This window comes from Nerophis ophidion, linkage group LG21, assembly GCF_033978795.1.
Source record: "Nerophis ophidion isolate RoL-2023_Sa linkage group LG21, RoL_Noph_v1.0, whole genome shotgun sequence".
Lineage (NCBI taxonomy): Eukaryota > Metazoa > Chordata > Actinopteri > Syngnathiformes > Syngnathidae > Nerophis > Nerophis ophidion.
In genome coordinates, this window is record NC_084631.1 from 38410505 (window position 1) to 38434830 (window position 24326).

Sequence of the window (24326 nt, forward strand, 5' to 3'; positions counted from 1 at the left end):
TTGGCTTGATGAATGTAAGGTGTAGCATTACTCCCTTCTTATCTCTTCCTGTGCCCAGCTTTGGAGGACAATAGACAGGTGTATTCTTTCCGGTGGGTGGGGGTGAGGGAAATATTGAAGAAGACAGCGCTTCCGTAAGGTTTTCAGATCAACTAGGCGACCCGAATTGAATGTATTGTTTTTTTAGGTTGGTCTCCCCAAAGCTTTGGAATAAATTCCAAAATACCTATTCTGTTCTGGGTGATAATTTAAAATCAGCTATTGTGTCATCAAAAGAACTTGGGTTTGTGGGTGACATAATGCAGGAGTAATGTGCTGAACATTGTCCGGCCTTGCTGGAGGTCAACTCCACGGTGACCTCCTGCTGTGCGTGTAAGGACTCGTTTGAAAAATAGACGTCCGCGCCGCCGCCTGGGTGTTGTCCAACAGGAAGTCGGCGGCGCTGAAAGTTTTTTCTTGTCACGTCACCTGACACCAGTTGAACAGATCCCAGGTGGGTTCTGGCCGATGTGTTGGAGAAAAAAAAGGCACACGGATGAAGGTCAGCACTTCAGGATGTTCAGGAGTAGCGTCGAAGGGACTGCGCCATCTTTAGGAGCAATAAGGTGTGTGTGTGTGTGTGTGTGTGTGTGTGGGTGTGTGTGTGTGTGTGTGTGTCTGGTGTACTGAAAGAGCAGGTAGGCATGAAGTGTACATGGAGATGTAAAAAAAGACGCTGACTACAGCCGCAGCTATAAAGGTCCTAAAAATGAACATGGTGGTTAATGTGCTTGTGAGTTAAGTGAAAGGTGTGTGCGTGTGTGTGTGTGTGTGTGCGTGTGTGTGTCAGAAGCATGCATCAAGAGGGATCGATGAACAAAGCAGTCTCGGTGAATTATTCAGAGAAGTGGCTCGGGATGCCTTTGGGGAAGAATAAGATTTGTGCGTGTGCGTGTTTGTGTGTGTGTGTGTGCGTGTGTGCTGGGTCTGGCAGGAGAATGAGGAATAGGTTAAGATGTGACAGTCTGAAGTAGCCATAAGGGACTTGTGTCAAACTTTGTGCTTTTTAAGCGGTGACACTGAAAAACTTTACTGTGTGTGTGTGTGTGTGTGTGCGTGTGTGTTGGGTGTACAATGTACAAAGTTTTATTATGCTTGTTTATTTTTAAAAAGTCACTTATTTTAAAACTCGACAATTAAAAAAAGTACAATTAAATCACGTTGAACTCCCTAGCCTTTCAATGTCAAGTCTTAAAGCCGCTGTTGCCAAATCAGTCTTTTGAACTCCCTGGAATTCATTCTATCCATCCAATGTTCAAATTGACCTCATTTGCAGCTGAAATCTCATGTGGAAAGTTTCTGATGCGTGTTCCTCTACTGCGGGGTCGGCAACCCAAGGCTCTAGAGCCGCATGCGGCTCTTTAGCGCCGCCCTAGTGGCCCTTTGGAACTTTTTCAAAAAGTATAAAAAATGGAAAAAAATGACAGGGGGGGGGAAACATGTTTTGTTTTAATATGGTTTCTGAAGGACAAACATGACACAAACCTCCCTAATTGTTATAAAGCACACTGTTTGTATTAAGCATGCTTCACTGATTCGAGTCTTTGGCGAGCGCCGTTTTTTCTTACTAATTTTGGCGGTCCTTGAACTCACCCTAGTTTGTTTACAGGGGTGTCCAAAGTGCGGCCCGGGGGCCCCCAGTTAATCGTTTAGCGGCCCGCCACACATTCTGCAAAAATGGCAAAATTGATAGTATTGCAAAAATTTAAAAAAACATTAAAAAAAAGTGGAATGAGGTGAAATCTAATGAGAAAAAATTGGCAATGTCGACACAAAGCTGCCATGCAGGCAGTATTTTTCCCTTTAGTCTTTATTTTCTTTTTTTCCATTGCTCAAAAAAAATAAATCTATGTTATAATGAATTATTACTTAAAAATTATCACTTTAAAATGTTTTATGTGGAAAAAATATTGCATATGTTGTGTGGTTGCCATATAAAAACATCAAAGTTTTGACAAAAGAGCATAAAACAAACTAAATAATAGTTCAAACTTAAAATCAACAGATAAATTGGAAGTTCGTCTTGAAATGTTATTGTTAAAAGTAAAAAAATAACTAATAAAAATGCATCACTTTATGAGTGGGGAACCTTTCGGATTTCAAATATATTTAGTAGGATTTGATTTAACTTTTCACTGTGATTACTCAAAAATATTAAATAATCAAAATCAATGGTGTCTTGCATTATTGATCTTTGAGGGCTTTAATTGCTAAATAAAGGAACTTTCCTGAAGGAATCAATAAAGTATTATCTATCTATCTATCTATCTATCTATCTATCTATCTATCTATCTATCTAAATAGTGCATATTTCAATTTTACTATAAAAAGTAAGTTGACTTTGACAGAAAAGGCATAAAACCTTATTTATTTTACTTTATATCAACCTCAAGTTGTTATAGAGATTTACTGTAAGCATGAATTAAAAAAAAAATAATAATTTGACTTATTTTTAACGTTTTAGTGACTGAAACCCTCTATGCCCTAAGGATAAAAAAAAAATCCATATATGGTTTGAAAATTAAAAATATCAAAATGGGGCTCGCATGCTTAAATTTTTCCGTGCGGCCCTCTGTGGAAAAAGTTTGGACACCCCTGCTGTAGAAGGACAAACATGACACAAACCTCCCTAATTGCAATAAAGCACACTGTTTATATTAAAAATGCTTCACTGATTCAAGTATTTGTCGAACGCAGCTTTGTCCTACTAATTTTGGCGGTCCTTGAACTCACCCTAGTTTGTTTACATGTATAACTTTCTCCGACTTTCTAGGACGTGTTTTATGTCACCCCTGTTTTGTCTCTTTTTGTCCACCAAACTTTTAACGTTGTGCGTGAATGCACAAAGGTGAGTTTTGTTGATGTTATTGACTTGTGTGGAGTGCTAATCAGACATATTTGGTCACTGCATGACATCAAGCTAATCGATGCTAACATGCTATTTAGGCTAGCTGTATGTACATATTGCATCATTATGCCTCATTTGTAGCTATATTTGAGCTCATTTAGTTTCCTTTTAAGTCCTCTTAATTCAATTTATATCTCATGACACTATCTGTATGTAATATGGTTTTTAATTTTTTGCGTCTCCAGACGGATTTGGTGTTGTATTTTTGGTCCAATATGGCTCTTTCAACATTTTGGGTTGCCGACCCCTGCTCTAGTGGTTTATTAATCATGGGCGCCACCTGCTGGGGAGAAAGACATACTGCAACAAAGACACCTTCAATTCATTTTATTGCAAAAGCCCGGATTGCATAATGTGCAAATAATACGTTTTCAGAGCTGGATGCGTCGTGGTCAGCTTTGCGTGGCGGCCATTTTACGCAAGGCCTTTGCCAAAAAAATGTGTTTTTTTTTTGTATTCTTTGCGTGAGTGACACTGACGCACTATAATGTGAGCTACATCCTTAAAGCGGGGAAGGAATACTACTCTTGGATGGCTTAAAATGACGCGTGTGGTACCGGGCGCCATCTCTCGCTACGCCCAGGAATCCCTCCATCCATCCATTTTCTACCGCTTTGTCCCTTTCAGGGTCGCAGGGGTCATTCAAATAAATATGCAAACAGTGTTATTGTCAAACTGTGCGCAATATTACAGTGGCCAAAAATATTATTTGTTAAATAAAACCTCTGCCCTGTTTTTAATGAGTACTGACAGAGATAGATATGTACATATATCCATATTTAAGAGTTATTTCTTTCTAAAGTCATATTTCAAATAGCTAGTGTTTTCCATTTGTACTCTTCCTATTTTATAATCTCATGTCTATGGTACACTGCAAGTTAACCTTGGCTTTAGGAATGTGAGGAGTAGCAATACTCCCTTCTTATCTCAGCCTGTGCCCAGCTAAGGAGGACAATAGACATGTGTATTCGTTCCGGTGGGTAGGGGAGAGGGAGATATTGAAGAAGACAGCGCTTCCGTAAGGGTTTCAGATCAATTAGGCGACGCGAATTGAATGTGTTGTTTTTAGGTTGGTCCCTCCAAAGCTTTGGAATAAATTGCAAAATACCTATTCTGTTCTGGGTGATCATTTAAACCCAGTTTATGTGTCATCGAAAGAACGTGGGATTGACCAGCAACTTAAATTCCCTTGGAGGAACGTCTGGTCCAAACTCCACAGTATTTAGGCCTACTATGCTACTGTATTGTAATGTTGGTCATTACTTGAAGAGCCAAGTATTTTCTGAGGTGCTGTTTGTTAGAAAAAGTAAGAAAAATGCTGACATGGACCATCCAATCATGTCCAACAACTTTGGAGTTTTTCCAGATTCATGCTGGCACACATTTTTCCTGTCAAATTGTATCGAATGACTGTCAATTAAAAAAACTGTACCACTTATTTTTACACTTACATTTTTGCGACTGAGCTGCTGTTTAGTTTTTACTGTCATTGTTTTGACAGTCAAACATGGTACCACTTTAGTTTTTACGGTCCAATTTTGGCAATGAGCTGCGAGGTTTATTTTTTCACAGCAAATTAAAGTTAAAGTTAAACTTTATGCTGTAAATTGAATCGTACAACTTTTACAGTAGTATTGTGGCAACTGATTTGCCAATTTTTAACCCTCCCAGGTTCCTTCTTGTGGTGGTGCCCACTCTCCTGTGTGCCCACCCTCCTGTGTGCCTACCCTCCTGTGTCCCCACCCTCCTGTGTGCCCACCCCCACTGTGTGCCCATCCCCCTGTGTGCCCACCTTCCTGTGTGCCCATCCCCCTGTGTGCCCACCTTCCTGTGTGCCCACCCCCTGTGTGCCCACCCTCCTGTTTCCCCACCCCCATGTGTCCCTACCCTCCTGTGTGCCCACTTGCACTGTGTGCCCACCTGCACTGTGTGCCCATCCCCCTGTGTGCCCATCCTCCTGTGTGCCCACCCCCTGTGTCCCCACCCCCACTGTGTGCCCATCCTCCTGTGTCCCCACCCCACCTGTGTGCCCACCCTCCTGTGTGCCCACCCCACTGTGTGCCCACCCTCCTGTTTCCCCATCCCCCTGTGGGCCCACCCTCTGTGGGCCCACCCCCACTGTGTGCCCATCCTCCTGTGTGCCCATTCCCCTGTGTGCCCACCCCCACTGTGTGCCCACCCTCCTGTGTGACCTATCTCAGCTACAATCGGGCGGAAGGCAGTTTACACCCTGGACAAGTCGCTCCCTCATCGCAGGCAGAGCAGATCGCACAACAAAATAAAGTAAATGAAAGAGCGGTACAGCTTTTACAAAAACATTCCCCATTGCCCTAAAATCTATTGTATAGTCATTGTTTTCGCAGTGCATTACTGTAAATGGGAAAACGCTATCACTGTAATTTACCAGTAAAAGTAAATTGGCAGGTCATTGTTTTGAAAGCAAATGACTTAAAGAGTAGTACTTTTACAGTAACATTGTTTCGAAGGTAAAAAAATTACAGTCCATCCAGAGAATTACTGTGAATTGAAACAAACAGTAGCACCGCAGCAAATGACCATCAACTGAAGAGCGGTACTTACCGTATTTCCTTGAATTGCCACCGGGTATATAGTATGCGCCTGCCTAGAATTACTGACGGGTCAAACTCGTTTCGCCAAATAATTAGCATATGCCTTGAATTTCCGCAGGGTCAAACTCGTCACGTCACGAGTGACACTTCACCTGTCATCATTTTCAAAATGGAGGAGGCTGATTTCAATCATTTGAAATCGCATAAAGGGAAGAAGATTAAGAGCTATTCAGTAGGATTTAAGGTTCAAGCTATTGATTATGCTAAAAAAAAAAAACAGTAAGCAGCTATGTTTTATCAATATACCGTGGCTGCGTGTGTCAAACATGAGTCATTAAATGACTCCCGCCTCCTGGTGGCAGAGGGCGCCAGTGATCCTTCTTGCGACTACTCGGCTGCAGAAGAAGTGACAACAAGCAGCAAGAGTGTTTATGTTTTCCTCTCGCTTGCACTTTTAACATGGAGGATTACATATCTAAAATACAATCGAAGCAGGAGGTAATAAAGGAAGATCTCCATCAAGACAAAGAGACTTTTAAAACTGAATAAAGATAAGGAAGACTTCTATAAACAAGTCATCGATGCTTTTGATCAGAAGGAGCTGCGCATGGACTTCATTTCTAAGTAAAGGTAAGACCATGATAACGTTTTTTTCTATTAAATGTGCTTTTCATGATCATCACACTCAAATTTATAAGCGCAGGCCTGAATTTACCGCATGCCTTTGGTAAACGCCGAAGTGAGAAGGGGTTTTGAATTAATTAGCGCCCCGGCGGCAATTCAAGGAAATACGGTAATTCTGCCGACTGACTTACGATATCATTTTACCGTAAAATCTACAGCGATTATTACCGTGAAGCTTAAAAAATCCTACTGTTGTTGTCCACCCCCCCCCCCCTCCCCCTCAAGTCCACCGTTGTTTTTCCAGTGTAATGTCAGGTGTACCTAATATAATGGCTGTGTCTTTGGTTGTTCAACCCCCAGCACCAGATTGGCTCCTCCCATTTCCCTGGTGCGGACTACTCAGGAGGACCCGGAGCCTTCATGGCCATGCTCGCCGGGTAACTCCTGTTCCGTCTTATCCCCTCAGGCCCAAAGGGGGAGCCCGATCTCCGCAGCCCACCCAGAGGCCCCAGCACGGGGCTCGGACTTGGCGGCCGGGCCACACCCAGACGCTTCACCTTGTCCAGCAGGTTGAGGTTGTGCACGCTCACGCTCACGTCAGTCTGGCTCTCGCAGTCCCGCCCCCTCTGGCGGCCCCTGGTGCCCGCAGTCACCTCCTTCAGGAAGGAACGTGCCGGCTTGGAGGCCAGGAAGTTGTCGTAGGAGGGGCTCTTGAAGTCGAAGCCCATAGACGTGGCCCCCTGTCCTGTGGGGGAGTTTGGAGGTGTTGTGGGGCGCAGGGGGTCCGGGTCACGGGGTCTGTCGGGCGTGATGGAGGTACTGAATAAGACGCCCTCACTGGCCTGACTCTGGTGATACACGGCTGCTGAGATCCCTCTCTCCTGTAGGAGGCGCACCAAGCCCAGGGAGGTGCTGGTGGTGCGGGTGCCATCCCTGCGGGTAAGTCCAATCATCTCATGAATTATTCATTCTTCATTATGCTCATTATTCTGTCTGTCCAGTTGTTGGCATCACTCTCTTTATTAGGTACACATACTGGAAGTAGAAAAAGCCATTTTTCTGGAAAGTGCATGTGAACTAAAATGCTAACAAATTAGCGTCGAGAAGCAACATATAACAACCCTCGGGTGTGTACCAGCAAAAGTAGCTAAAAGGCTGGATTGACAAATAGCATGTGTCCGATAGCCAACCAAAATTTACGACTGAGGTTTATACCTACAAATTTAGCGCAATAAGTCGACATTTTATTGTTAGCATGTTAGCTTACCAACAGTTAGCATGTATCAAGTAATACAATGTTAGAATCTGAAGTGTTTACCAGCAAAAAACTACAAACCCTGTTTCCATATGAGTTGGGAAATTGTGTTGGATGTAAATATAAACGGAATACAAATCCTTTTCAACCCATATTCAGTTGAATGCACTACAAAGACTTAAACTTTATTTTTTTTTGCAAATAATTAACTCAGAATTTCATGGCTGCAACACGTGCCAAAGTAGTTGAGAAAGGGCATGTTCACCACTGTGTTACATCACATTTTCTTTTAACAACACTCAATAAACGTTTGGGGACTGAGGAAACTAATTGTTGAAGCTTTGAAAGTGGAGTTCTTTCCCATTCTTGTTTTATGTAGAGTTTCAGTCGTTCAACAGTCCGGGGTCTCCGCTGTCGTATTTTACGCTTCATAATGCGCCACACATTTTCCATGGAAGACAGGTCTGGACTGCAGGCGGGCCAGGAAAGTTCCCGCACTCTTTTTTTTTTTACGAAGCCACGCTGTTGTAACACTTGTCTTGCTGAAATAAACAGGGGCGTCTATGATAACGTTGCTTGGATAACAACATATGTTGCTCCAAAACCTGTATGTACCTTTCAGCATTAATGGTGCCTTCACAGATGTGTAAGTTACCCATGCCTTGGGCACTAATGCACCCCCATACCATCACAGATGCTGGCTTTTGACCTTTGCGCCTATAACAATCCGAATGGTTATTTTCCTCTTTATTCTGGAGGACATCACGTCCTCTGTTTCTAAATATAATTTGAAATGTGGACTTGTCAGACCACAGAACAACTTTCCACTTTGCATCAGTCCATCTTAGATGAGCTCGGGCCCAGCCAAGCCGGCGGCGTTTCTGGATGTTGTTGATAAATGGGTTTGGCTTTGCATAGTAGCGTTTTAAGTTGCACTTACAGATGTAGCGACCAACTGTAGTTACTGACAGTGGTTTTATGAAGTGTTCCTGAGCCCATGTGGTGATATCCTTCACACACTGATGTCGGTTTTTGATGCAGTACAGCCTGAGGGATCAAAGGTCCGTAATATCATCGCTTACGTGCAGTGATTTCTCCAGATTCTCTGAACCTTTTGATGACTTTACGGACAGCAGATGGTAAAATCCCTAAATTCCTTGCAATAGCTCGTTGAGAAACGTAGTTCTAAAACTGTTCGACAATTTGCTTACAAAGTGGTGACCCTCACCCCATCCTTGTTTGTGAATTACTTAGCATTTCATGGAAGCTGCTTTTATACCCAATCATGGCACCCACCTGTTCCCAATTAGCCTGCACACCTGTGGGATGTTCCATATAAGTGTTTGATGAGCATTCCTCAACTTTATCAGTATTTATTGCCACCTTTCCCACCTTCTTTGTCACGTGTTGCTGGCATCAAATTTTAAAGTTAATGATTATTTGCAAAAAAAAAAAAATTTTTTATGAGTTTGAACATCAAATATGTTGTCTTTGTAGCATATTCAACTGAATATGGGTTGAAAATTATGTGCAAATCATTGCATTCCGTTTATATTTACATCTAACACAATTTCCCAACTCATAATGAAACGGGCTTTGTAGTTAAAATGCTAGAATGCTAACATTTAGCATGTATCAAGGAATAAGATATTAGACTGAGGTGTATAGCAGCACAAACTAGCTCAAAAGCCAAACTATTAGTAGCAGAGGTAGATACTATCATCAGTAGTGGACATAAGGAGGTTGCCCATGTTCTGCTCGGCTACACCTTTAACCACCACAGACTGTATTGCTTGGTGCTGGGTTCACCCCTTGGTATCCCAGCACCTCCAAAACCCTCAAATCTAGACTCCAAACATCCCAGAACAAGTTAGTCCGGTTACTTTTCGACCTCCACCCTAGATCACACCTCACTCCAACCCACTTCTCCAAAGTGGGCTGGTTCAGGGTGGAGGACAGAGTAAAAGTCTAGTCTGTACAATCCGCTACACCTCCCTGATACCTAAGTACATGTCCAACTACTTCCTTAACGAGCCCCACAAACCACGTTAAACCCCGATCTCCCGTCCAAAGGCAAAACTTAGTAACTCACTTCTAGCTGATTTTGAGAAAACTAAGGAAACCAATCAATCTTGATGCTGTCTTACAAAGATCTACAAAGTCATCAAACCTATAGATTTTTTCTTGAGCTTTCATTTCCTTGCCGATTGAGCCATGGATTGAATCTGCTCTCATGAACGTGTGTGCCCTTTCTCCAGATATTTGATCACAATCTCGGGTGGGCCCCATTCTGCGTTTGCACATTGGGCAAGAGCCGTGTACAGCGTCCAGTTTTTATTTTGACCTCCACAGTTATCTGCCCAAAAGAGTATGCAAGGGGAAGAAGAATCAAGAACAATACATTTAATGAAGGTGCTTGCAACGTCCTGGGCCAATCTTCCAAATATCTCCTCGTGCCATAATATCACATAATCAGGTTGACCGTTGGCCCCCATTCATGCAAATGTCTCATTAAAGACAATAAGGCGACTGACAAAGAAGCTCCGATTGGTCCCTTGAGATACTAGGTTTTTCTGTTGTATCTACGCCAGGGGTGGGCATTACGTCGATCGCGATCGACTGGTCGATCTCGGAGGGTGTGTCAGTCGATCTCAAGCCAGGCATTAAAAAATAGACATAAAAATGAGCAATCATCAATCATACCAAGACTTCACTTTCGTCAGTTGTTTGACATTCTCGGCACCCGAGGATCTTGTGAGATGACGCTGGCTGCTGCGAGCTCATATTTAAGAAAAAAAATCACTAACAGGGCGGACGCAGAGAAACACATTTTATTTCTAGAGACTCCGTACCTACTGTCAAAACTCTAAAGACCGACTGCACAGTTCCTGTCTTCACCATAAAAGACCTGTTTCATCCTGCCTGTGCTAACAAAATAAGAGTCTCAGAAAGCTAGCGTGCACAAGCTAGCAAGCTACGGAGTTTGATGCCAATGTATTTCTCCCCCGCCCTCAGCGACCGCTTTCTCACTTGCTTGCCCACCCGCACACTCACTGACGTCACTCACCTGCTGCCAGACATTAAAGGGCCACACACATATGCTACTCTCATAACAAAGTGTTTAAAAACGAGTACGCAAGTTGGACAAATGAGATGCCAAATCCAACCACTTTCATGTGGTATTGGACAGAAAGGAGGACTTTTTTTTTCCTCCATTTGAAAATGCGGACGTTATCAGCATCACTGTCTAATTCCAATCAATGCAAGTCATCAGAATCAAATACACCAACTTGTATTCTTGTCTTCATGAAAGAAAGGAATCTATGTGTGTTAAACATGCTTGTATTATCATTAAACACCATTAACTTGTTAACAAAAATGTCTTTTTCATAAATAAATAAATATAAATTATAAATAGGAATGAGGTAGATCTCCTCGACTTGGTCAATTGAAAAGTAGCTCACCTGCAGAAAAAGTGTGAGCGCCCCTGATCTACGCGGTTATGTGGTAGATGCTAGGTCCTGCCATGCGCGTAACAGCTTACTTACGGAACAAATTACAATATCGCATACATGTAATGTAAAGCATATCACCTAGGAACTCCAAAATTATTATCAGCTCAGTTTTGACCAAAATTGAGTTACTGGGTTTTGCCTCTGGACAGGAGAGAATTGATTAACGTGGACCCCGACTTAAACAAGTTGAAAAACTTATTCGGGTGTTACCATTTAGTGGTCAATTGTACGGAATATGTACTGTACTGTGCAATCTACTAATAAAAGTATCAATCAATCAATCAAATTCCGATCCAACAAAGGTCTTAAAGGGGAACATTATCACAATTTCAAAAGGGTTCAAAACAATAAAAATCAGTTCCCAGTGGCTTGTTGTATTTTTTGAAGTTTTTTCCAAAATTTTACCGGTCTCAGAATATCCCTAAATAAAGCTTTAAAGTGCCTTATTTTCGGCTCTCTGCGAAGACACTGGCCATTTCCCTGTGACGTCATACAGTGCTGCCAATGTAAACAAACAATGGGAATACCACAGCAAGATATAGCGACATTAGCTCGGATTCGAACTCGGATTTCAGCGACTTAAGCGATTCAACAGATTACGCATGTATTGAAACAGATGGTTGGAGTATGAAAGGATTGAAGAAGAAACTGAAGCTATTGAGCGAATAGCTATTGACGCTATTCATAGCCATAGCATGGCCGAATAGCTGCGTTAGCATCGCCGGTAAAATGTGCGGACCAAACGATCAGGACTTTCGCATCTTTTGACACTGGAGCAACTTAAATCCGTCGATTGGTAAATGTTTTTTTCGCATTAAATGTGGGTGGAAGGAAACGTAATATAGTTGCAAATGCATCTACAGGTTATCCATACATCTCTGTTCCATGTCTGCTTTTGCACCGCCGGTAAATAGCATGTTAGCATCGATTAGCGTAGCATGTTAGCATCGATTAGCTGGCAGTCAAAATCAACAAAACTCACCTTTGTGATTTCGTTGACTATCGTTGCAAATGCATCTGCAGGTTATCCATACATCTCTGTGCCATGTCTGCCTTAGCATCGCCGGTAAAATGTGGAGACACTCCTGCACATTCAATGGGGGTCTGGCGGCAGACACTTTGGCATCTTCGGGCCAGTGGTGCAACTTGAATCCCTCCCTGTTAGTGTTGTTACACCCTCCGACAACACACCGACGAGGCATGATGTCTCCAAGGTTCCAAAAAATAGTCAAAAAAACGGAAAATAACAGAGCTGAGACCCGGTGTTTGTAATGTGTTGAAAATGAAAATGGCGGGTGTGTTACCTCGGTGACGTCACATTCTGACGTCATCGCCTCCAGCTCGGTAAACAGAAAGGCGTTTAATTTGCCAAAATTCACCCATTTAGAGTTCGGAAATCGGTTAAAAAATACATGGTCTTTTTTCTGCATCATCAAGGTATATATTGAAGTTTACATAGGTCTGGTGATAATGTTCCCCTTTAACTCATTGTCTTTCTATGCCACATCAATGTGGAATGCACTCCCAACAGGTATAAAAGTAAGTGCATCTCTATATTCCTTCAAAACCACTCTAAAACAACACCTCCAGGAAACTTCAATCCTTTACTAATACCCTCCTCCATTCACATCCCATCTCCCCGGATTGTAAATAACCTAATGTAAATAATCAAATGTACTTCTAATGTATATACTTGTTCTTATTCTATCTGAACTCACTATGTTCTCTGCTGGCTGTACATATCCTACTAAGTAAGACCTACACTGTTTCTCTGTTGATGCAATTGTTGATGACTGAAGTACTGATATCAACCAAAGCTCCTCATCCCACCCCCCTGATTGTAAACAATGTAAATAATTCAATGATTACCCTGTGTGATGACTGTATTATGCTGATAGTATATATTTGTACCATGAATTGATTAACATGGACCCCGACTTAAACACGTTTAAAAACGTATTGGGGTGTTACCATTTAGTGGTCAATTGTACGGAATATGTACTGTACTGTGCAATCTACTAATAAAAGTATCAATCAATCAATTAATCAATCAATGCTGTGATTGTCAGCCACACACTTGGCGCTTAAACACTGTTTTTTGTGCCTGGAGGTGGAATCTTTGCATATTGGGTGTGTCTAATGCAGGGGTCACCAACGCGGTGCCCGTAAGGACCAGATGAGTCGCCCGCTGGCCTGTTCTAAAAATAGCTCAAATAGCAGCACTTACCAGTGAGCTGCCTCTATTTTTAAAATTGTATTTATTTACTAGCAAGCTGGTCTCGCTTTGCTCGGCATTTTTAATTCTAAGAGAGACAAAACTCAAATAGAATTTGAAAATCCAAGAAAATATTTTAAAGACTTGGTCTTCACCTGTTTAAATAAATTCATTTATTTTTTTACTTTGCCTACGGAGTTTGATGCCAATGTATTTCTCCCCAGCTTTCTTTCAGAAAGACAATTTTAGAGAAAAAATACAACCTTAAAAATGATTTTAGGATTCTTAAACACATGTACATTTTTACCTTTTAAATTCCTTCCTCTTCTTTCCTGACAATTTAAATCAATATTCAAGATTTTTTAATTTAATTCTTCATTTTAGCTTCTGTTTTTTCGACAAAGAATATTTGTGAAATATTTCTTCAAACTTATTATGACTAAAATTCCCCCCCCCCAAAATTTCTGGCAAATATAGAAAATCTGTAGAATCAAATTTAAATCTTATTTCAAAGTCTTTTGAATTTCTTTTAAAATTTTTGTTCTGGAAAATCTAGAAGAAATAATGATTTGTCTTTGTTAGAAATATAGCTTGGTCCGATTTGTTATATATTCTAACAAAAGGCAGATTGGATTTTTAACCTATTTAAAACATGTCATCAAAATTCTAAAATTAATCTTAATCAGGAAAAATTACTAATGATGTTCAATAAATGTTTTTGTTTTTTTTAAAGATTCGAATTAGCTAGTTTTTCTATTAATTTCAGTCGAAATTGAAGATAAACTATGTTTCGAAATTTTATTTTCATTTTTTTCGTGTTTTCTCCTCTTTAAACCGTTCAATTAAGTGTTGTTTTCATTATTTATTCTCAACCAAAAACCTTCTGTAAAAGGAAAAAAAATGTACGACAGAATGACGGACCGAAATACCCATTTTTGTATATATATAAATCTATGTATTAAAGGTAAATTGAGCAAATTGGCTATTTCTGGCAATTTATTTAAGTGTGTATCAAACTGGTAGCCCTTCGCATTAATCAGTACCCAAGAAGTAGCTCTTTGTTTCAAAAGGGTTGGTGACCCCTGGTCTAATGAAGAAATTTGCATGTTGGGTGTGTCTAATGTTGTGGTGGTTTTTGCCACAGTTTCATCGAAGACTTGCCTGAGGTTGGTTGATGACTCCGAGGGCCGGAGACCGAGACTGAGCCTTCGAGGCGTGCAAGGTGTGGCGGCGGGCAGCAGAGAGCTGGTCATCACGCAGGAGGAGGAGGAGGGGGAAGAGGAGGTGGCAGCGATGGCGTTCAGACTGTCAGGTAAGGGAAGAGGCGTGTGAGACGCACAAGGAAGACTTGAGGTGGAGGACGCTGCCGACGTCGTCGCTCACCTGGGCGTGACGTGCGTCTGCTCGTCAGTGGGGTGCAGGATGCGGCATGTGGTGAAGGTGTAGGTGGAGCTTGTGTGAGCCATGCATTTACCTGGGTAGTAAGCAGCTGCACACACCATTACATCAGTTCAAAAAAGCCTCCATCTTGGGGACATTTAACACCGGACCTTTCTGACCGTCTGTGAGGCCGTGAATGTGTGCAGGATGTACGGGACAAAGCCAGTTGACCATGACTAAAAATAACTTTAAAAAAAAAAGAAATTTAAGGTTATCAAATGATTAAAAAATGTACAAACAATGTTTCCATATAAGTTGGGAAATTGTGTTAGATGTAAATATAAACGGAATACAATGATTTGCAAATATTTTTCAACCCATATTCAGTTGAATGCACTACAAAGACTTAAACTTTATTTTTTTTGCAAATAATTAACTTAGAATTTCATGACTGCAACACGTGCCAAAGTAGTTGGGAAAGGGCATGTTCTCCACTGTGTTACATCACCTTTTCTTTTAACAACACTCAATAAACGTTTGGGAACTGAGGAAACTAATTGTTGAAGCTTTGAAAGTGGAATTCTTTCCCATTCTTGTTTTATGTAGAGCTTCAGTCGTTCAACAGTCCGGGGTCTCCGCTGTCGTGTTTTACGCTTCATAATGCGCCACACATTTTCCATGGGAGACAGGTCTGGACTGCAGGCGGGCCAGGAAAGTACCCGCGCTCTTTTTTTTTTACGAAGCCACACTGTTGTAACACTTGTCTTGCTGAAATAAGCAGGGGCGTCCATGATAACGTTGCTTGGATGACAACATATGTTGCTCCAAAACCTGTATGGACCATTGAGCATTAATGGTGCCTTCACAGATGTGTAAGTTAGTGAATTTTTGGGTGAATTATATTTATATAGCGTTTTTTCTCTAGTGACTCAAAGCGCTTTACATAGTGAAACCCAATATCTAAGTTACATTCAAACCAGTGTGGGTGGCACTGGGAGCAGGCGGGTAAAGTGTCTTGCCCAAGGACACAACGGCAGTGACTAGGTTGGCAGAAGCGGGAATTGAACCTGCAACCCTCAAGTTGCTGGCACAGCCACTCTACCAACCGAGCTAAACCGCCCCATGTGTGGAATGTGTAAGTTACCCATGCCTTGGGCACTAATGCACCCCCATACCATCACAGATGCTGGCTTTTGAACTTTACGCCTATAACAATCTGAATGGTTATTTTCCTCTTTGTTCTGAAGGACACCGAGTCCTTTGTTTCCAAATATAATTTGAAATGTGGACTCGTCAGACCACAGAACACTTTTCCACTTTGCATCAGTCCATCTTAGGTGAGCTCGGGCCCAGCCAAGCCGGCGGCTTTTCAGGATATTGTTGATAAATGGCTTTTGCTTAGCATAGTAGAGTTTTAACTTGCACTTACAGATGTAGCGACCAACTGTAGTTACTGACAGTGATTTTATGAAGTGTTCCTGAGCCCATGTGGTGATATCCTTTACACACTGATGTCTGTTTTTGATGCAGTACCGCCTGAGGGATCAAAAGTCCGTAATGTCATCGCTTACGTGCAGTGATTTCTCCAGATTCTCTGAACCTTTTGATGATTTTACGGACCGTAGATGATAAAATCCCTAAATTCCTTGCAATAGCTCGTTGAGAAATGTTGTTCTAAAACTGTTAGACAATTTTCTTACAAAGTGGTGACCCTCGCCCCATCCTTGTTTGTGAATTACTTAGCATTTCATGGAAGCTGCTTTTATACCCAATCAAGGCACCCACCTGTTCCCAATTAGCCTGCACACCTGTGGGATGTTCCAAATAAGTGTTTGATGAGCATTCCTCAACTTTATCAGTATTTATTGCCACTTTTCCCAACTTCTTTGTCACGTGTTGCTGGCATCAAATTCTAAAGTTAATGATTATTTGGAAACAAAAAATGTTTATCAATTTGAACATCAAATATGTTGTCTTTGTAGCATATTCAACTGAATATGGGTTGAAAATGATTTGCAAATCATTGTATTCTGTTTATATTTACATCTAACACAATTTCCCAGCTCATATGGAAAAGGGGTTTGTATTTCTTCTCTTGTTTCAAGCTAGCTGAGCAGTTATCTTCGCTATGAACGTGGCTGCTCCCGGCTCGCTGTGTAACATTTTTAGCCTCATCCTCCAGTGGTTAAATGATCCTATATAATGATACATAATGAGGCCTACTGAAATTAGATGTTCTTATTCAAACAGGGATAGCAGGTCCATTCTAGGTGTCATACTTGATCATTTCGCGATATTGCCATATTTTTGCTAAAAGGATTTAGTAGAGAACATCGACGATAAAGTTCGCAACTTTTGGTCGCTAATAAAAAAGCCTTGCCTGTACCGGAAGTAGCAGACGATGTGCGCGTGACGTCACGGGTTGTGGAGCTCCTCACATCTGAACATTGTTTACAATCATGGCCACCAGCAGCGAGAGCGATTCGGACCGAGAGAGCGACGATTTCCCCATTAATTTGAGCGAGGATGAAAGATTTGTGGATGAGGAAAGTAAGAGTGAAGGACTAGAAAAAAAACAAAAACAAAAAAAAACTAGACGGCAGAGCGATTCAGATATTAGACACATTTCCTAGGATAATTCTGGAAAATCCCGTATCTGCTTATTGTGTTACTAGTGTTTTAGTGAGATTATATGGTCGTACCTGTACAACCTGAAGGTCGGAGGGGTGTGGCCACGGGTGTGGTGATCACTAGTATCTCCGAGGGGAAGCCACGTTTCTCGACAAGGCGAAGGCAGGCGATGCTTCCTCCACATTGGAAGCATCCGACGGTCGGGGGCGGCCGGTGGGAGGGGACAAGAGAGTCCACAGCTGCCTCTTTGACAGGTGCACGAGGAACGACGCAAGCTCCACTCGTGTCTACGGTAAGGGCCGACTTATTACCACCATTTTCTCACCGAAACCTGACCGTTGGCATGTGGTAGGGAACCATGTTCGCTTGACCGCTCTGTTCCATAGTAAAGCTTCACCCTCATCTTTCGGGAATGTAAACAAGGAATCACCGGCTGTGTTTGTGTTGCTAAAGGCGGCCGCAATACACCGCTTCCCACCCACATCTTTCTTCTTTGACGTCTCCATTACTCATTGAAAAAATTGCAAAAGATTCAGCCACACAGATGTCCAGAATACTGTGGAATTATGCGATGAAAAGAGACTACTTATAACTCAGAACGGTGCTGGAACAAAATGCCCTCTACAATGCGAGACGTCACGCGCACGCTTGACCGCTCTGTTCCATAGTAAAGCTTCACCGTCATCCTTCGGGAATGTAAACAAGGAAACAAGGAAACACCGGCTGTGTTTGTGTTGCTAAAGGCGGCCGCAATACACCGCTTCCCACCTACATCTTTCTTCTTTGACGTCTCCATTATTCGTTGAACAAATTGCAAAAGATTCAGCAACACAGATGTCCAGAATACTGTGGAATTATGCGATGAAAAGAGACGACTTATAACTGGGAACGGTGCTGGAACAAAATTCCCTCTACAATGCGAGACGTCACGCGCACGCTTGACCGCTCTGTTCCATAGTAAAGCTTCACCGTCATCTTTCGGGAATGTAAACAAGGAAACAATGAAACACCGGCTGTGTTTGTGTTGCTAAAGGCGGCCGCAATACACCATTTCCCACCTACATCTTTCTTCTTTGACGTCTCCATTATTCATTGAACGAATTGCAAAAGATTCAGCAACACAGATGTCCAGAATACTGTGGAATTATGCGATGAAAAGAGACGACTTATAACTGGGAACGGTGCTGGAACAAAATGCCCTCTACAATGCAAGATGTCACGTTTCAGCATGATACTTCCACGCGATATTTAAAATTGCAATTTAGTAAACTAAAGCGGCCGTATTAGCATGTGTTGCAATGTTAATATTTCATCATTGATATATAAACTATCAGACTGTGTGGTCTGATAGTGGGTTTCAGTAGGTCTTTAAGATGCTAAGAAATGCAGTTTATGTGCGGTAATGGAGGTGATTATTATAAGTTTAGAAGAGCGCTCCACACTGTGTATGGAGACACATAATTAGCTGTCATCCAAAGGGCATTGGTGATCAACGGCATTCATGGCTATCACATAGTTGTTCACCAAAATGATCTTCACTAGGTAAGAGTGCACTTCACTCTTACCTAGTGCACTTCACTCTTACCTAGTGCATCCGTGTTGCTGAGATGCGGCGAGGGAGATGGCGAGGGGGGAGAAGGTGGGACCGGGTGGGCGGGCGGTAGGCTGCTGCTGGTGCAGGGCCCGGCTGGCGAGCAGGTGGGTAAGTTCTGGAAGTAGCCATCTGCTGCTTCTTCCTCCTCAAAGCTGCCCCACGAATACGCCTGCAACGTCAAACATCTTCATGTCATGGCGCTGGTCCCGCAGCTCCATGGACTCACACACCTCTTGCAGTTCTACTTCAAGGGGTCTGTAGCCTTTGGACACCACTCCTGGTCTGGCGTCCAGGATGACCCCGAGGTGCGGCTGGGCTAACTGCTGCCAGTGGTGCAGGGTGGCTGACCCTAGGTCAGAGAGTGTGTATTCATTACAAACATACTTGATGACCCTAGTGCAGAGAGTGTGTATTCATTACAAACATACTTGATGACCCTAGTGCAGAGAGTGTGTATTCATTACAAACATACTTGATGACCCCAGTGCAGAGAGTGTGTATTCATTACAAACATAACTGATGACCCTAGTGCAGAGAGTGTGTATTCATTACAAACATAACTGATGACCCTAGTGCAGAGAGTGTGTATTCATTACAAACATACTTGATGACCCTAGTGCAGAGAGTGTGTATTCATTACAAACATAACTGATGACCCTAGTGCAGAGAGTGTGTATTCATTACAAACATACTTGATGACCCTAGTGCAGAGAGTGTGTATTCTTTACAAACATACTTGATGACCCTAGTGCAGAGAGTATGTATTCATTACAAACATACTTGATGGCCCCTAGTGCAGAGAGTGTGTATTCATTACAAACATACTTGACGACCCTAGTGCAGAGAGTGTGTATTCATTACAAACATACTTGACGACCCTAGTGCAGAGAGTGTGTATTCATTACAAACATACTTGATGGCCCCTAGTGCAGAGAGTGTGTATTCATTACAAACATACTTGATGACCCTAGTGCAGAGAGTGTGTATTCATTACAAACATACTTGATGACCCTAGTGCAGAGAGTGTGTATTCATTACAAACATACTTGATGACCCTAGTGCAGAGAGTGTGTATTCATTACAAACATACTTGATGACCCTAGTGCAGAGAGTGTGTATACATTACAAACATACTTGATGACCCTAGTGCAGAGAGTGTGTATTCATTACAAACATACTTGATGACCCTAGTGCAGAGAGTGTGTATTCATTACAAACATACTTAATGACCCTAGTGCAGAGAGTGTGTATTCATTACAGACATACTTGATGACCCTAGTGCAGAGAGTGTGTATTCATTACAAACATACTTGATGACCCTAGTGCAGAGAGTGTGTATTCATTACAAACATACTTGATGACCCTAGTGCAGAGAGTGTGTATTCATTACAAACATACTTGATGACCCTAGTGCAGAGAGTGTGTATTCATTACAAACATACTTGATGACCCTAGTGCAGAGAGTGTGTATTCATTACAAACATACTTGATGACCCTAGTGCAGAGAGTGTGTATTCATTACAAACATACTTGATTACCCTAGTGCAGAGAGTGTGTATTCATTACAAACATACTTGATGACCCTAGTGCAGAGAGTGTGTATTCATTATAAACATACTTGATGACACTAGTGCAGTGTGTATTCATTACAAACATACTTGATGACCCTAGTGCAGAGAGTGTGTATTCATTATAAACATACTTGATGACACTAGTGCAGTGTGTATTCATTACAAACATACTTGATGACCCTAGTGCAGAGAGTGTGTATTCATTACAAACATACTTGATGACCCTAGTGCACAGAGTGTGTATTCATTACAAACATACTTGATGACCCTAGTGGAGAGAGTGTGTATTCATCACAAACATACTTGATGACACTAGTGCAGTGTGTATTCATTACAAACATACTTGATGACCCTAGTGCAGAGAGTGTGTATTCATTATAAACATACTTGATGACACTAGTGCAGTGTGTATTCATTACAAACATACTTGATGACCCTAGTGCAGAGAGTGTGTATTCATTACAAACATACTTGATGACCCTAGTGCAGAGAGTGTGTATTCATTACAAACATCCTTGATGACCCTAGTGCAGAGAGTGTGTATTCATTACAAACATACTTGATGACCCTAGTGCAGAGAGTGTGTATTCATTACAAACATACTTGATGACCCTAGTGCAGAGAGTGTGTATTCATTACAAACATACTTGACCTTAGTGCACAGAGTGTGTATTCATTACAAACATACTTGATGACCCTAGTGCAGAGAGTGTGTATTCATTACAAACATACTTGATGACCCTAGTGCAGAGAGTGTGTATTCATTACAAACATACTTGATGACCCTAGTGCAGAGTGTGTATTCATTACAAACATACTTGATGACCCTAGTGCAGAGAGTGTGTATTCATTACAAACATACTTGATGACCCTAGTGCAGAGTGTGTATTCATTACAAACATACTTGATGACCCTAGTGCAGAGAGTGTGTATTCATTACAAACATCCTTGATGACCCTAGTGCAGAGAGTGTGTATTCATTACAAACATACTTGATGACCCTAGTGCAGAGAGTGTGTATTCATTACAAACATACTTGACCTTAGTGCACAGAGTGTGTATTCATTACAAACATACTTGATGACCCTAGTGCAGAGTGTGTATTCATTACAAACATACTTGATGACCCTAGTGCAGAGAGTGTGTATTCATTACAAACATACTTGATGACCCTAGTGCAGAGTGTGTATTCATTACAAACATACTTGATGACCCTAGTGCAGAGAGTGCTTTTGTACTTTGTATATATTACGTACTATATATGCACATACTATGTACAATATATGTACATATTAGGTAGTATACATGTACATATTACATTGTATATATGTACATATTAGTACTATATATGTGCATATTAGGTAGTATACATGTATATACAGTATGTAGTTTAGAGCCATCTTCTCGGCTGAGTGACCTTATTGACCGTGTGAGCAGAAGCAAAGCGGTCTGGATTGTGATGATGCATGAGAAGGAGTTGAAGAGCATGAGTGAAGGAGGCGTGTCTGACTTGTGATGATGCATAAGGAGTTGAAGAGCATGACTGAAGGAGGCGTGTCCTTCTGCTTGGTCGCCGCCTTCATTGTTCCTTGCCCATCTCCTCCCTCTCGCGCTTTGTATCCCAGCGCCCGTCTTATCCACCCAACTAGCATTCACCCAGGTGGGCTCTCCTCATGTCGCCGCCTCCCCCCGCCTCTCTTTGGCCACGCCCCCTCCACAAGGCTAGCTCACCTTCCAGCGGCTTGACAATCTGGAGTTTGTCAGGCAGGTAGGGCCCCCTGGAGGCCCACAGGTGCAGGTTTCCCAGGGACATGATGCTTTCAGAGGGGGTGACCACAGCCCCCAGGGGGTCTGGGTGGCCGCCTCGCTTGCGCTCCCTCTCCTCGTCAAAGAATCGCCTTTCGCTCAGGTTGTTCTGCCGGCGTAGAGACAAGCGGCGCAGGGCCACACGCAAGTCCCGGGCCCCGCTCTTCCCTTCACCCTCTGCGCTCCTGACAAATAGCCAGGATTTAGTCGCATATTATCCCCCCTCCCGGGAACCACCCCGACTTTCTCCTCACCTCTCCACCTCCATGAGGATGCTCTGGACGCGGTTGTCAAGAGGCACGCCGTCCCCGCCGAGGTCCCCCGCGCACACGCCGGGACTGGTGAGCCCGCTGGACTGTGGCGACGTGCGCGAGGAGGACAAGGACTGGTTGGAACCTGGGACGTTTGTGCCGGTTGGGGTCAGAGAGCGCTGGCGCACCGTCTGGTTGACGTTCTTTACCGTCTGGAAAACGCGCCTGCGATGGACTCTGGAGATGAGAAATCACAAATATGAATTGAACTGATGAAGTCCTTTATTGGATTAACACCATACTTGCCAACCCTCCCGGATTGTCCGGGAGAGTCTTGAAATTCAGCGCCTCTCCCGAAAACCTCCCGGGAAAAATTTTCTCCTGAAAATCTCCCGAAATTCAGGTGGAGCTGGAGGGGGCGTGGCATGCGGACCTGAGTGACGTGTCGACAGCCGGTTTTCACGTCCGCTTTCCCACAATATAAACAGCGTGCCTGCCCAATGACGTTATAACTGTAGAATGATCGAGGGCGAGTTCTTGGTTTCCTATGTGGGTTTATTGTTAGGCAGTTTCATTAACGTCCTCCCAGCGCGGCAACAACACACAACAACGGCAATCCGTTTTCGTCTACCGTACAGCAGTTCGTCTGCCGTAAACAGCAATGTTTTGACACTCTTAAACAGGACGATACTGCCATCTACTGTACATACAGATGGTTACAAAAACAAGGATTGGACAATTCAACCCTTAACTCAACAATGAGTAGATGAGTGTTATGTGTGTGTAAATGTGTAAATAAATGAACACTGAAATTAAAGTATTTCATATATATATATATATATTTCATATATATATATATATATATATATATGAAATACTTGACTTGGTGAATCTAGCTGTAAATAAACTCCTCCCCTCTTAACCACGCCCCTTCTACCCCCCACCTCCCGAAATCGGAGGTCTCAAGGTTGGCAAGTATGATGAAGAGTCCTTTCTTGAATCTGTGTTTCTCACCTTCTTTATCAAACCATCGCACTCACAAAGCTTTGGCCCCACACGGATTCATTTTTGGCTGAAATAGGAAAATCATGCATACGGAGAGCCAGGGGCCACATTAGTGAAGTGAAGTGAATTATATTTATATAGCGCTTTTCTCTAGTGACACAAAACACTTAACATAGTGAAACCCAATATCTAAATTACATTTAATCCAGTGTGGGTGGCACTGGGAGCACGTGGGTAAAGTGTCTTGCCCAAGGACACAACGGCAGTGACTAGGATGGCGGAAGCGGGAATCGAACCTGCAACCCTCAAGTTGCTGGCACGGCCACTCTACCAACCAAGCTATACCGCCCCATAGGCTCCAGTTAGTGGTGGGGAGGTGAGGGAAACAGTGGGCAGCAGCGGGTGGCGCCAGGGGGTGATAAAGGGTGATGGGTCAAATGTGTGTGTGTGTGTGTGTGTGTGTGTGTGTGTGTGTGTGTGTGTGTGTGTGTGTGTGTGTGTGTGTGTGTGTGTGAGACAATCATTGCTACTTTAACGTTAACTTTTTCACTTTAAAACCAGGATTTGATGCTGCCCATTTCCCATACCCATCGTCCATGAGTGAGATGGCTGGATAACAACACAGATCACAGGTATTGATTCATTGTTGTGAGGGCCACACCTTATTTCAACTACCGTATTTTCCCGCACTATAAGGCGCACCTAAAAACCTCCAATTTTCTCAAAAGCTGACAGTGCGCCTTATAATCCGGTGAGCCTTATATATGGACCAATATTGAGCCACAACAGGTCTCGCAAGTACGGTAAGCAGAAGAAGAAGCGTGCGGTGCATGCTGGGATATATGACTACAGCAGGGGTCACCAACGCGGTGCCCGCGGGCACCAGGTCGCCCGTAAGGACCAGATGAGTCGCCCGCTGGCCTGTTCTAAAAATAGCTCAAATAGCAGCACTTACCAGTGAG

General features: G+C 42.7%; 1 protein-coding gene across 1 annotated transcript in view; it reads right to left on the reverse strand.

Moving 5' to 3' along the window:
• Window positions 1-5120: 5120 nt before the first annotated feature.
• LOC133540082 (trafficking kinesin-binding protein 1-like) overlaps window positions 5121-24326 on the reverse strand; it is a 35923-nt gene continuing 16717 nt past the window's right edge. Inside the window, exons 12-18 of the mRNA XM_061882570.1 lie at window positions 22363-22596; window positions 22034-22293; window positions 18962-19080; window positions 18723-18900; window positions 14510-14615; window positions 14288-14431; window positions 5121-7074 (exon numbers count right to left, since the gene is read on the reverse strand). Coding sequence (XP_061738554.1) covers window positions 6537-7074; window positions 14288-14431; window positions 14510-14615; window positions 18723-18900; window positions 18962-19080; window positions 22034-22293; window positions 22363-22596 — 1579 coding nt within the window. The 3' untranslated portion in view covers window positions 5121-6536. The remainder of the gene's footprint in view (window positions 7075-14287; window positions 14432-14509; window positions 14616-18722; window positions 18901-18961; window positions 19081-22033; window positions 22294-22362; window positions 22597-24326) is intronic.